Source organism: Charadrius vociferus, unplaced genomic scaffold (genome assembly GCF_000708025.1).
Source record: "Charadrius vociferus isolate BGI_N301 unplaced genomic scaffold, ASM70802v2 scaffold39, whole genome shotgun sequence".
NCBI lineage: Eukaryota > Metazoa > Chordata > Aves > Charadriiformes > Charadriidae > Charadrius > Charadrius vociferus.
In genome coordinates this window covers 6,108,957-6,123,492 of record NW_009650188.1, presented here as the reverse complement: position 1 = coordinate 6,123,492, position 14,536 = coordinate 6,108,957, and the positions used below count along the sequence as shown (strand labels likewise).

At 44.6% G+C, this 14,536-nt stretch overlaps 1 protein-coding gene across 1 annotated transcript in view; it reads left to right on the top strand.

Moving 5' to 3' along the window:
* Positions 1–8,607: 8,607 nt before the first annotated feature.
* Positions 8,608–14,536, top strand: part of TNN (tenascin N) — a 28,097-nt gene continuing 22,168 nt past the window's right edge. The window contains exons 1-2 of the mRNA XM_009892855.1: positions 8,608–9,013; positions 10,022–10,399. Coding sequence (XP_009891157.1) covers positions 8,608–9,013; positions 10,022–10,399 — 784 coding nt within the window. The remainder of the gene's footprint in view (positions 9,014–10,021; positions 10,400–14,536) is intronic.

Here is a 14,536-nt window from a genome sequence, read left to right as displayed (position 1 = left end):
AAAAAAGCCCAAACCGCTTTAGAGAGCTGTGCTGTATGTGCCGGTGCTGATGTCAGCCTCGCTGGCACCTCCCTCCTTAGAGGGAGCTGGCATCTTCCACAGAAACCTCAGGATCCCACCTCGGGTGGTGGACCGAAAGGATCCGAGGTTGGAGAGGGAAGTCTGTAAGAGTGACAGGGAAGAGAGTCCCACCAGGAAGATGGGGTGCAGAGACACCGCACCTCGCTGTGGGGTCCCCGGGCAGAAAAGCACCTTTGTCCCGTATGCCGGTCCTCGGTTATCTGCCAGCTGCTTTCCTAAACGTTTAGTTTTGTTTCTTAAGAGTTTCTTTGTCGCCCTTCTTATCACCTAGGGCTATTCCTAAGTTTATGTGACCGTTTTTTTGCATTTTTTCCAGCTCAGGAATCTTGGGCAAGTTACAGCATTTTACGGCCAAAATTGAACAACCATAGCCCTGAAAAGGGAAAAATATATGGGAAATTCTGCTTCTGTTGTCTCAGCTGCCATACTGTTTTGTGAGAGAAACTGTCCTGTTCTACCGACTGGGAACATCACTTAGGCAGCGTCTAAAATAAGGCTACATCTGGATTTCAGGGAGAACATCCCTTAAAGTTTTGATGTTAAACTAATCATTTTGATTAAATTTTCTGTTCCTATCAGTTAGCTACATCCAAAAAGTCACGCGAGAAGCTGGATTCTCTCTCAGTCTGTCATGCTGCTTGTTGCCCGTATGCCAGGCGTTTTACTCAGATGCCTGCAGATTGGCAGGCTAATGCAGTCAAATTTTATTATCCACACTGCAGTCAGCAGCAGCAGCTTCCTCAGTAACGTACCCACACAGGCTGATGGTGCAGGTGATGGTGATCAGTGGAAAGAGACCATGTTTGGTGCTGAGGATGGGGTTAATTCTCCACAGCCTGTTTGGTTCCCAACTGTCTTGCCAACCCAGGTGGTAACTACCCTGAAGGTTTTTGCCCTGTGGATGTGCCAAGCAGAAACCACTAACACCTGTTACACAAAGCATTAAACCGGCATAGAAGGGTAGCTACTTTCACTTCTCCTTGCTTTAGGTGGGTCTTGCGAGTCATGGAGAGGTGAGATGCTTGTCACTGGCCTCATTTCCCATGTCGCTGCATTACCTTCGTACTCAAAGAAGCTGGAAGGCTGCTATTAAACTTGCGTGAGGGTCTCTCTATGAAGGGAAACTGCAGCAGCAGCAAGGGCTCAGCCTGCAAAGCCCGAGGGCTGCAACCCTTTTGTAAGCATCCAGTCTTCAAAGCTCAGGCTGTTTGCCACTGTGCTTCCCAGTGATGTGTGTTGATGCATGACAGGCTTGGAAGTAGGTTTTAGGTGTTTGCAGGGAGAGAATTTCAAGCTTTGCCCTATGTTACTGTCTAGAAGTTGCTATTTTTTGCCACTTTCCATCTGGTAAAAGCAATCAACTGTGGAATACCAGAATACCAGCAGAGCAAATAAAGTAGGGAGCTGGATGTGATCGGAGGGGATTTGGATGTTAGAGCATGCATTCATTTCTTCAATATTTTGTTCCACTTCCCCTTGGTCTCTCTGTTTTTCATTGATGGTCCAGATGAGTGAGGAACCAGTGAGTGTGGGAAGAACTATTTCTTCAGCCAGGACTGAATCGCTCCCTTGCTCAATAGCATCACCTGTGTAATCAGCACTTTCCCAGGTGTGGAAGTGGGACCGTGCTTGTTCCCTTGCAGCATTATCTTTCCCTTTCTGTAACAGGATTGCCCAGGACAAAGCATTTGGTGCTTACAGCTTTAAAAACCGAAAACTAAGTGAGAAAGTGTGAAGCTCCCGTGTGAGTTAGTGGTGTTCAGTGTGGTAAGCATGCTGTATTTGACTTCACCCCCTTATTGCAGCAACTGAGATTGGCAAGGGCTAACGCTGCGTCTTGATAGCCCTTAAGCTGCTGCCGTCTTCAGCTCTCTCAGCGCAGCTTCTGGTTGCAGTAAAGCAAACCAACTGACCAGAATCTGAGACTATTTGTTCACTAAAAACATGCCTCAATAATGCACGTGGTTAAAATAATCCTGTGGGTACCCTAACAATGCCTACAACACCTAATTTGTTTTTTTAAGTTCTGAAGATTTTTTTTGAGTATTGTGCTGGATAAGTGCAGTGTCGTGTTTAACTACTGCTGGTTTTAGAAGGCGTTTTATTTTTACTTTCTGTGTTACTTCACCTGAGTTTCACATCATTAATACTTCAAATGTGCTTGTGAATATGTGGGTCTTGGCCATAATTCTGAGATGTTTGCTGCTAGATTTATGGGGCTGGGAAGGCTTTCTGGCTTTTGACTAGAAGCAGAGCACAAAATGAATTGGAAATGGTTCTTTCTGCTGGTGTGCAAGGCTGATTCTGAATAGGGGAATTGCTCCCAAACCCAGCGTGCTCCTTAAGTGGTTTGTGGAAGGGGAACACCCTGAGGCCTCTATTGGTTCCTTTCATCAGTTCCATAGGGACTTAAATTCACCACAGGGACTGGTGCTGGTTTGCAGCTGGACTGGGAAGAGGAGAGGATTTGATGACCTTTCAGCTTGCTCAAATTGCCTTTTCAAATAGTGGTTGTATCAGAAGGGCTCTGAACTAGACAGCTAAAAGCACTTGAAAGGTAAGAGAAAAGTATTTTTATTTCCTTTGAGATTCTTGTTTGTTCTGAATGGAAAACCCAGCCAGTTTTTCTCATGACTTCCTAGCAGATGCCCTCCAAAGCCTTGAAAGCCTTACACAAACATCAATAATCCTCTATTATAGGCATGTATTATTATTATTATTCTTGCAAAATGCATAGTAGTATTTAATGTCACTCCATTTTGAAGGGCTTAAGCTTTCCCAGGTTGTCTCTTCCAACCATATGAAACCGTGTATCTGCTAAAGTAAATGGGAGGTTTGCCTTTGGCTTTAATGAAGCTAGGGTTTAACCTAGATGGTAATAATTTTAGAATGCTTGTTCCTAGTAATTTCCATTTTACACTATGATTTCTGTGTGACAGTAGTTGTTTTAAAAGCCCTTTTGTCATGAGATCATGCTGGAATTTGATCACACATATCTTATAATTGTAACAAACACTCTTAGTAATTTTTCAATACTTCCTCATCCAAAAGCTCTTCCTATGCCTCGTAGTGCACCTTTTCACAGTCTCAGTGGTGGAGGCCAGTAGAAGTTCTTTACCACATGAAATGAAATATATCCATATTTCCACAATAAAAGCACTTTATTGATTATATTATTTATAATAAAAACATCATTCATTGGATAAGTAAAATGGATCAAATGCAGGAGTTACGAAATTTTTGAGCTGTGCAGGCAACAGAACAAAGATTTGCTTCAGGAAAGACTGACTGACTTAAACTGGAAACTAATGATTTCACAGAAAGGAGCTAGATCATTTGTTACAAAGTGTGTATTTATACTATCTAGCAAATGTGCAAATACTGTTAAGGCTCTCTGCACTTTCTAATGTGTATGTAGGATTTCAGAAGCAATCTCTCATTCACGTATGAACAGTTAATACAGTTTGCTTATCAGATGCTGCAGAAGAATTAGCATGAAAGAAAAGGTAAATATCCATTTGGCTGATTATAATTCTGTTTTTTCTATTCATTATTTCAAATCATCCCAAACTTCTGTAGTGTTAGGTAATGTTCATTCAGTCCGGAAGTAAAAAACGTAGATACATGCAGAAGAAACAATCTTGCTAAATTAATGGTTAAAGATTGCAGAATATTGAAAACAGAATGCTGGCTAGCTTTTCACAGCAGTTGCATTTAATGTTTCATTTGGAAGCCCTCAGATGTATTTTACATGCTACCAGTGCCAGAGAAAAGAGAATCTGATGCAGAGCTTTCTAAAGCAGATGAAGTTTGGAACAGCAGAATAGTTTCAGTATGGAAAATAAAGAGAAATAATCCAATTGGTTAAGCTAAATTACACTTGTGGCAAGTCTGTAGAATGAGTAGCTTGTCTCAGCTGAATGTTTCACTGAGAAAAATATGTAAAGCAGAAGGAAAATGGTCTAGGCTTCTTAGCAACTTAGTAGTAGTATCACAATTTTGTTCGTATTTTGACCATCCTTTCATTTTTGTCAGACTGCCAACAAAAATAGTAGCCCATATGAATGAGTTCTGCTCTTTGGTGTTACTGACTTGTGTCGTGCTTTTTTGCTAGAAGCGTTGCAAGATGTAAGGCGCGCAACTATATTCCCACTTACTTAGAGGTGAGCTGGTCTATCAACTTCTGTGCTGCTACACCTTTCTCTGTATCTAAGAACACACCTTTGCCGTGCGCCCCTACAGGCGCATTAACTTCTCTCTGCAAGCCACTGCTACACAATCCCCTACTCCCCCATTGTCATCTCCATGTTTTAAACAGTCCAGCATTCTACAGTCAATATCCGTTTGAGGGCAGAGTGTGCCATAAATATCCATCACTGGTAATGCTTGTATCTCTTGAGCCTAAATGCTGCCTTCCTAGTGTGAGTCAGACAAGTCTGTTGCTGCTCTTCTTGAGAGTTATTCAAGTAAGTGATGGGTGGTTTTTTTGGTTTTTGGGTTTGGGTTTTTTTTATATCAGCAGCACTTCTGTGAACTTGCTAAGGACTTTCTGACATGTCTTCTAATATTTTGTTATTCCTCTTGTGCTCCTCGAGAAACCTCCCCTGGCTTTAGGATGGTTAAACATGCCAATTTTCTAACTTGGCAGTTAGGTAACTGCTAACTCTCATGTCTCTTGTATTGTGGTACAACTTGATGGCTTCTGTTCTAGACATAGCTGGTGTTGTGCTCAAAAAATCGCACAATGTACTTTTCCTTTGGTACTTAGAAAGCTCAAGTCTCAGCCCGTGGCTCCTTTCACTGCATGTCGTTTTTTTCTGGCTATTTTTCTTCAACTTTAATAGTGTTGCTTCTAGTGTTGTGTTGCATAATGCTTGCTGCCTGGATATGTATGTATTCTACTCTGCCTCGTTTCTCAGTCTTTGTTCTTTTAATTCTCTCTCTCTGCCTTTTCTGCAACCCTGGCGCTGTCTTAGACCTGCATTTCTTTTTTCATGTGACTACAAGTCCTCCTTTCTCACCTCAGTCCCATCTCCACGTTGCCTTGCTGGCACCCTGCTAAGTATCTACAAACATGTCTTTGTCAGCTCTTGCCTTCATAGAAGCAGCTCCTACAGCTGACTGGGTGCTAGCAGAACATAATACTGCAAAGGCCTATACCCCAAATCTTCAAGCACTGACCCCCAGGGTGGAAAAAGACTTACAGAGTTAGATCATTGGAGTCTTTCACACAAATACTGTAGGTTCTCTCCAGCTTTGATCATCCTGTGCTTTCCTCTTTGAAGACTGAAAAGATATGAGCAGGGCATCTTCCATCCCTTTCCTTAGGAGAATATTCTGTGCCTAGTTGATCTGACTGTTAGGCATTCTTTCCTAAATTAGTCATTTCCCTAATCTGCTATTATTGCCAGCTATATGTTATGACGTGATACTCTCCACAAAAAATCAGTTAAACCTACTCTTTAACAGCAGGGGAAAATCTCTTTATTACATGATGAGGAAGCCAAAAAAGCTCTCCTCCTTTTTCATTATGCTTGACAGAAATGCTTATGTTCACGGGTTTTTCCTCCTGAATGATCTCCATGCCCGGGAAAATAATCTGAAACCAATTTGTGGTTCCCATGAAGCTCTAATTAGTAATGACATCATGTTACAACAGAATGCTATTCAGCACTTGGTGCTGAGAGAAGGGATTTTTTTTTTTGTGTGTGTGGTTGGGGGTGGTGGTTTGGGTTCCTCATCTCCATGGGATTGGAAGTGAACCCCACAAAACAAAGCTTTTGGGGTTTCCTTCAGTGGACTCCAGTGGAAATCCGCAGAACTTAGACGTTAAATTTGCCCAGAGCTTTGAAGCTATCTCTTATGCTTTGATTTGTTTCAGGAGGCTGCACAGCAGAAAAAGAAAGTTATAGTTAGTTTCTGCGGCCCTTTGAGGGAGGAGGGGGTCTTGGGAAACAATAGCAGCTGGGTCAGGGTAGAAAAGCTGTGTCTTTGGTCACAAACAGGTATCTGCAAAACCTCAGGAGACAGATAGGGAAGAAGCCCTGCCTCAACAGAGCAACATACATCCCCCCCCTTTTTTTTTCCCCCTTTTCTTTTACTGTACGTTAAACGTAGTAGGTAAGTGCTGAACGGGTGGAAAAAAAAAAAAAAACCACCCCAAATAAAGTGCTGTTTGGGAATGAGCAATAGAGATAACTCCCTTATTTTATTTAATTTGTATAAGATAACTGTAGACTGAATCTTGAAATCTGTACCCTATTTTGGTTGATGTCAGTGATGATTTTCCTTGAAGAGAGGTGAGCTAGCATTAGAGTGGTCTGTCATATAGGTATAAGCATGTATAATATATATTTTCAATGGTGGTGTGGTTTTGTTTTGTTATTTAGCAACCAAAGCCTCGTGTTTCTGAGCATGAAAGACACCTTCATTTATCTGTGCTGCCAATGGTATGGCATGAATCTGATGATAGGGATTTTTCCAGTGTTTCAGAAGCAGTTAATTTTCATCATAACCCAGGACTGTATGACTTTCAGAAATGGGATTATAATGGACATAGTAGAAGAGCCAAAAACTTAGTATGATTCTTTAGTAGTGAAGTCCTCTGTTACTTCAAAGAGTATTATCTGGGGCAGCACTATCATCTGGGTTCAGATGTGCTGTTACTATGGATACATATTGGCCAAATGGCTTCTAGTTATCACATTACCTAATTTAGCACTTAAATAATGTTTTTTCTTCTGGTTATGCAATGAATAACATGACTGCTTAGTAAGTCACATATGGTGGCATTTTGTATTTGCATCCTGTGGTATGAAATTCTAAGTATTTAACCAAGTATATATCACCTCCTGTACAGATTGACATCTACCATTAATGCCAAGATTCAGTTTGTAACATTGAATAAGCCAACCGATAAATTTAGGTTTCTAACTTTACATTTTATCCTTCCACCCATGTTTGTTCATTTTCTTCCTTCCTGTTATTCTTGTCTATGAGGTGTTCACTTCTTAAGTCCAAAATTCTTGCTTGGTTAACAGCGCAAAACTTTTACAGCAGCTTTGTTTCTGTTAAAGACTTTACCTGAAGACTGTAAACTAAATGCTTGGACTTCAGTTTTGACCTCTAAATGTCAGTGCAGTTAAATAGTAATGTTTTATTTCTTTATTTTAAAGTCTTAGTTCTGAGACTCAATCAGCCTGAAAACAAGCTCTTCCTATTTATATATGCTGGGTAGGCAAGAAGGAATATTTTTGAAATAAAAGTACAGGAAAACAAATGGGTTTACAACACATCCTCTCACTCCATGTGTTAACAGATTTGGTCTAGTAGCTTCTAAATGAACCTTGCCAATGCTGAGATAACAAATCAGATAATTGAGTCAAAGCAAAATCAACTTGAAATCCCTCAAGTGAAGCCAGCGTTCAGGCACACAAAATGCCATCACTTTAGTTTCAAATGGAGGAAATGTTTTAATTCTCCCCAATCCAGATAACAGTGTAGGCTATGTGCTATATTAGAAGTGGTAGATGGGTTTAATTTTATGTACCATTTGCGTCCCACGGCTAAAACCTGATAATTTAAATCTAAAGGGCCTCTTTGAAGTGGTGGACTAACCCAGAAATCGCCAACTCAAGACCCTGAAGCTGTAGACAGCCGGTTCAGCTCTCTGTCAGGACAGTTGTACCCAAAGTGAGGGTTTTGTGCGATGTAGTTAACAACACATGTGATGCCAGGTGAGGATCTCAGTCCTGCCGTTACAGAGCAGGTATCCTCAGCTCTCCTCCTCTGTCTCCAGTGGGCAGAGGCAGAGATGGGAACTCTAAGGCTGGGGCTGACACTTGGTCAGGTTCAGTGGTCTGCTGCTCTTAGCTGATCTCCCTCCTTGGGAAAGCATTCTGCGCTTACAGTCCCTGTAGAAACTGACTCTTGGCATCCCCTTCAACACCTTCCTGAAAACATTTCTGCCCATGCCTGAAGTATAGCTGTCCTGGGAAAGATGTCTCATGGCATGGTGCATGTAAAGCGAGCAAAACTATCTCCCGAATATCTTGTACCAAAAGATCAATGCCAGCTCTCTGAATCTTTCATGCATGCAGCATCAGCACAGTTACTGAGCTTCTAGTTGAAAACCATGCAAGTTGTTGGAGATTACCATGGCCAAAAAGGTGATAGGTAATCCAGATCACAGCTGGGAGGCTGATACAGCGTCTGTTGGAACTGCAGGGGAATGAGAAGTGCTATGGCATAATTAATAATTGCAAGAGACTGTGATACTAAGTCTCACTTGAAAATTGCAAACTTAAAGCTCCTAGCCCGGCAGTCTAGAAGCTCTTTTCTATCTAACTCATCCAGTGTGACTTTTCCAGGTACTGACCAACATAGTACTGAATCAGGGCAAAACAGAATTGGTCTTTTAGAAACTCATGAAAACCAGCTTTACGATCCCACTTCTTACATTTTTTCCTCTTCTTGAAAGGAGCTGTGCTGTTTGAGGGATCAGTGCTGCCTCTGAAAGCCTACCAGATGGATTTCCAGATCTGGCTTGCATTCCCAATGGGAGTATTGCTGTGCTGTGTTCTTCAGACACTTGCTGTTCAACAACCTGCATCTCACAACTGCACCAGCGATGGTCAAAGAATATCCTTCAGCCACTCCTACAAGATTGACCTGCCCACGTCCGCTCAGATTAAGGTGGAAGCAGATCCATTACAGCATGAAGACAACAGTGGGGTGCAGCTAGATCCTGGGGAGGCTGATGAAAATGAAGAGCAGAATATAATCTTTAGGCACAACATTCATGTGCATGCACCCAAAGGGGAATGTGAAACCCACATTAAGGGTCTGCTTGAAAGGATGGAGAAGCTTGAGAAAGAGGTGGCAGAGCTGAGAGAAGTTTGCAGCCCTCAGAAGTGCTGTGGGGGAAGCCAAGGTAAGTAACAATTCCAGTATCTGTTCTTACATCCCAGATACAGCCTATTTAGTGCAGTGATTTGGGGTCTGGAACCCATTTGTCAAGGTTATATGGGTACTCCACAAGTTAAATGCTCAACTCCTACAGGTGGGATGGTGCTCTGTTTTTTATGATGTGAAAGGAAATCCGAAGGTCCCAAAATGTGGTAGTACATACCATTTCTGGAACCAACACAGGGGAAATCTCCCAGAAGTGGAAGGGAATAGTTTCTGAGTTTCACATAGATGGAAGGATACAATGGAGGAATTTCTGGGGGAGGGTGGAAGATGAGGGAGGCACGTTTTGTTACTGTCTTTTCCTTTCTCATTTTTGCCTGCAGAATTTTGCAGTTGTTGAGAATTTGTCTTTTTATTTCCTCCTTGATAACTGACTAAAAGAAGAGCGGAGTTTATGATGATGATGTTTTGTGGTGGCCACTGGCTCTTCCTGTGATCAAAGTTTTATGCCACATGGCCCTCTAAGAAAGGATTTAACAAACCGATGTTGTCTGGGAAATGGAGGCAGGGAGAAGTGCTAAGTCTTTGCTTACATGAAAAATACAGGTCTGTAGCAGATGAGGATAACGTGCTCTCCATCTTTATAATAACTGTGGTGAGAAATGGTAAGCTTAAATTACAGCCAGGAGGATTCAGGTCAGAGGTTGTGAAAAGCTTTCTAATTGACTCTCTGGGGTGGTTGTGGAATCTACATTCCTGCCAACTACGGAAGAATGTGTTGGGAAAAGCAAGGGTGGAGCTGTTCCCTCCCTGGACCTGGGGCAGGTGGACAAGGTGGTATCTTCAGGTCTTTTTCAGCCTGTATTTTCCAGGGATATTTATGCTTTCCCATTAATGACCTTGAAGACACCTTTGCACTACCTGTCTGTTGCTATATTCCTAATTTTTTTCTTTTTTTTTTTTTTTTATTTATTTTCTCTCATCTCTGTGTCACACTTGCTGTTGTGCATCCTGGTGCTGCTCTGTCCAGGTGTGTCGCACTGCAGCGGCCATGGGACTTTCCTCTATGAGAGTTGCAACTGTAAGTGTGCCGAGGGCTGGGAGGGCAGTGACTGCTCCCGTCCCACCTGCCCCAACCACTGCAACGGCCATGGGCGCTGCGATGGTGGGAAGTGTATCTGTGATGAGCCTTACTTCGGTGAGGACTGCAGCCAGCAGCTCTGTCCCGAGAACTGCAGCGGCAACGGGATCTGTGACACAGCCAAAGGGGTCTGCCAGTGCTACAAAGAGTTCATCGGAGAGGACTGCAGTGAGAAACGATGTCCCGGGGACTGCAGTGGCAATGGGTTCTGTGACACAGGAGAGTGCTATTGCCACAATGGCTTCTTTGGCGTTGACTGCTCCCAGGGTAAGGCATGCCTGTGAGTTATGTCTCCCTTCTTTCTTTCATTCTGAGTTTCCCTCTCTTCCTCCGATAAAAAATGTGGTTAATCCTGTAGGTAAGCTAGGCCTGGGGTTACCATGTTCCTCTCTGAGTTCCTGTTGGGTTAGAGATTGCTGACTGGTTCTTGTCTTCAAGAATTGCCTGGAAAACATTTCTGAATTGGGGAAAGGTGGAAACACAGTCAAAGTTTATGCTAGCACAAGCCTGTGTGTAGCAGCCGAAGGAGAAAACAAACTCAAGACTGTAGGAAGTGTTTAGATGTTTCTTGTGGGGCAGGGATACGTGGCACACCTGCCTACAAAAGGTATGCCCAGATGGAGGACCTCCTGCAGCAGGTGGCTGAGCTGCAAGAGGTTGTGAGAAGGCTATGTAACATCAGGGAGGCTGAGAAGGAGGTACATAGCTGGTTCCAAGCTCAGTCTGCAGTGGACCCTCAGCCAAACAACCAAAAACTCCCCCACTGGTACACAAAGAAGGGGGAGGGGGCAATAATGCAGAAGAATGGAAGCTTGCAAGAGCAAAGGCCAGCAGGGGGAAGAGACTCTTCCATAAGCCTGAGGTGCCCTTGCTGAACCACCTCACCGCTCAGCAGACTGAAAAGGATAGACCAGTCACATCAGGAGAGATGCTAGAGCTGAGTAAGGTAGCCTGATCCGCTCCCCATATAACAACCAGCGCACCTAAGAAAAGGTGATGAGTGATCGTAATAGGTGACTGTCTTCTGAGGGGTACGGAGGCACACATTTGCTGACCTGATGCACTCTCTAGAGAGGTGTGCTGCTTATCAGGGATGTCACTGAGAGACTACCAAGCCTCGTACAGTCCACTGACCATTATCCACTGCTGCTGTTTTCATGTGGGCACCAGGGGTACTGCCAGGGGAACCTCAGTCCATTCCACTCCTGTCAGTTGGATGCCAGTGCCAGCAATGCGTACCCAGGGCCTGGAGAAGGATCACAGGACAGCAGGAAAGCACCTGGAGTGCAGCACAAGGGAATTCCAGCCAGTAGGTCAGCTTCATGGGGGGCCCAACTTAAATGACTCTATGCAAAGGCATGTAGCATGGGGAATAAACAAAAGAAGTGAGACACGTGCATGCCTGCAGAGCTACAATCTTATTGGCATCACGGAGACATGGTGGGATGGCTCCTGTGACTGGGGTGTTGGAATGGAAGGATAGGCAGGGGAGACAAGGAGGGGGTGTCACCCTATATGTCGAGGAACAGCTGGAGTACATGGAGCTCTGCCTGGGGATGGATGAGGAGCTGACAGAGAGCTTATGGGTCAGGATTAAAGGGACGGCAGGGACAGGTTGATATTACAATGGGGATCTGCTACAGGCTATCCAACCAGGAAGACCAAGTGGACAAAGCCCTCTATAGACAGATTGGAGCAGCTTCATGTTCGCAAGCCCTGATCCTCATAGGGGACTTCAACCACCCTGATATCTGTTGGTGGGACAGCACAACAGGGTAAAGCAATCCAGGAGGTTCCTGGAATGCGTTGATGATAACTTCCTTTTCCAAGTGATAGAGGGGCCAATGAGGAGAGGTGCTATGCTGGACCTTGCTTTCACCAACTAAGAGGGGCTGGTAGGGAATGTGAAGCCCAAGGGCAGCCTTGGCTGCAGTGACCATGAAGTGGTGGAGTTCAAGATCCTTAGGGTGGCGAGGGGAGTGCACAGAAAGCTCACTACCCTGGACTTCAGGAGAGCAGACTTTGGCCTCTTCAGGGTTCTCCTTGGTAAAATACCATGGGATAAAGCCGTGGAGGGAAGAGGGGCCCAAGAAAACTGGTTAATATTCAAGGACCACCTCTGCCGAGCTCAGGAGTGATGCATCCCAACAAAGAAGAAGTCAGGCAAAAACACCAGGAGATGATTCCATGGATGAACAAGATGCTCCTGGACAAACTCAAACACAAAAAGGAAGCCTACAGAGGGTGGAAACAAGGACAGGTAGCCTGGGAGGAATAAGGAGAAATTGTCCAAGCAGCCAGGGATCAGGTTAGGAAAGCTAAAGCCCAGACAGAATTCAATCTGGCCAGGGAGATCAAGGGCAACAAGAAAAGCTTCTACATGTACATTAGTGATAAAAGGAAGACTAGGGAAAAAGAGGAAATGGAGAGGGCTGAGGTATTCAGTGACTTTTTTGCCTCACTGGCAAGTGCTCTAGCCACACTGCCCAAGTCAGAGAAGGCAAAGGCAGGGACTGGGAAAATGAAGAACCGCCCACTGCAGAAGATCGGGTTTGAGACCATTTAAGGGACCTGAAAGTACACAAGTCCATGGGACTTGATGAGATGTGTTCACAGGTCCTGAGGGAACTGGCAGATGAAGTTGCTAAGCCACTATCCGTCGTATTTAAGAAGTTGTGGCAGTCCAGTGAAGTTCCCAATGACTGGAAAAGGGGGAACGTAACCTCCATTTTTAAAAAGGGAAAAAAGGAGGACCTGGGGAACTACAGGCCGGTCAGTCTCACCTCTATGCCCAGCAAGATCATGGAGCGGATCGTTCTGGAAACTCTGCTAATGCACATGGGAAATAAGGAGGTGATCGGTGACAGCCAACATGGCTGCACTAAGGGCAAATCATGTCTGACAAATTTGGTGGTCTCCTACAATGGGGTTACAGCATTGGTGGGTAAGAGAAAAGCCACTGACATCATCTACCTGGACTTGTGCAAAGCATTTGACACGGTCCCACGTGATATCCTTGTCTCTAAACTGGAGAGACATAGATTTGATGGATGGAGCACTCAGTGGATAAGGAACTGGCTGGATGGTCACACTCAAAGAATTGTGGTCAACAGCTCCATGTCCAAGTGGAGACCAGTGATGAGTGGTATTCCTCAGGGGTCAGTATTGGATTGGTGCTGTTTAACATCTTTGTCGGTGACATGGTCAGTGGGATTGAGTGCACCCTCAGCAAGTTTGCCAACAACACCAAGCTGTGTGGAGCAGTTGACATGCTGGAGGCAAGGGATGCCATCCAGAGGGACCTGGACAGGCTTGAGAGGTGGACCCATGCCAACCTCATGAAGTTCAAAAAAGCCAAGTGCAAGGTCCGGCACGTGAGTCAGGGCAATCCCGTGCACAAATACAGGCTGGGCAGAGAATGGATTGAGAACTGCCCTGGGGGTGTTGGTTGATGAGAAATTCAACATGAGCCAGCAATGTATGCTCGCAACACAGAAGGCCAACCATATCCTGGGCTGCATCAAAAGAATCGTGGCCAGCAGGTCAAGGGAGGTGATTCTGCCCCTCTACTCTGTTCTGGTGAGACCCCACCCAGAGTACTGCATCCAGCTCCGGGGCCTCCAACATAAGAAGGACATGGACCTGTTGGAGCAAGTCCAGAGGAGGGCCACAAAGATGATCAGAAGGTTGAAGCACTTCTCCTGTTAAGACAGGCTGAGAGAGCTGGGGTTGTTCAGCCCGGAGAAGAGAAGGCTCTGGGGAAACCTTATGGCGGCCTTCCAGTATCTAAAGGCAGCCTATAGGAAAGATGAGGAGGGACTCTTTTTCAGAGAGTGTAGGACAAGGGGTACTGGTTTTAAACTGGAAGGGGATATATTTAGATATTAGGAAGAAATTTTTCACTATGGGCGTGGTGAGGCACTGGAACAAATTGCCCAGGGAAGTTGTAGATGCCCCATCCCTGGAAGTGTTCAAGGCCAGGTTGGATGGGGCTTTGGGCAACCTGGTCTAGTGGGAGGTGTCCCTGCCCATGGCAGGGGGGTTGGAACTCAGATAATCTTTAAGGTCCCTTCCAACCTAAACCATTCTATGAGAGAGCAAAACTGGGTATGGAGCCTGAATTAAGAAGGGAGCCAGGGTCTGTCTCTTGACATACAGATGAGACAATAGAAGGTAAAAAAAATGTTTGTTGCAGTGTGTTTTGTTTGCCAATAAGGTAGCTGATTTGATAAAACCTGTGAGACAAAGAATGCAGAAATCCTCTAAATAACCTCCCTTTGAAGTGAAGTCTTTGGGAAACTCTCCCTCATCCTGCTTTGTTACAAAGCAGTAGGGTTTGCCTGGGAGAAGGCCTGGCTGAGCTTTCCTTGAGGTGTGTGTCCAGCAATTTCTGCTTAAAGCTGG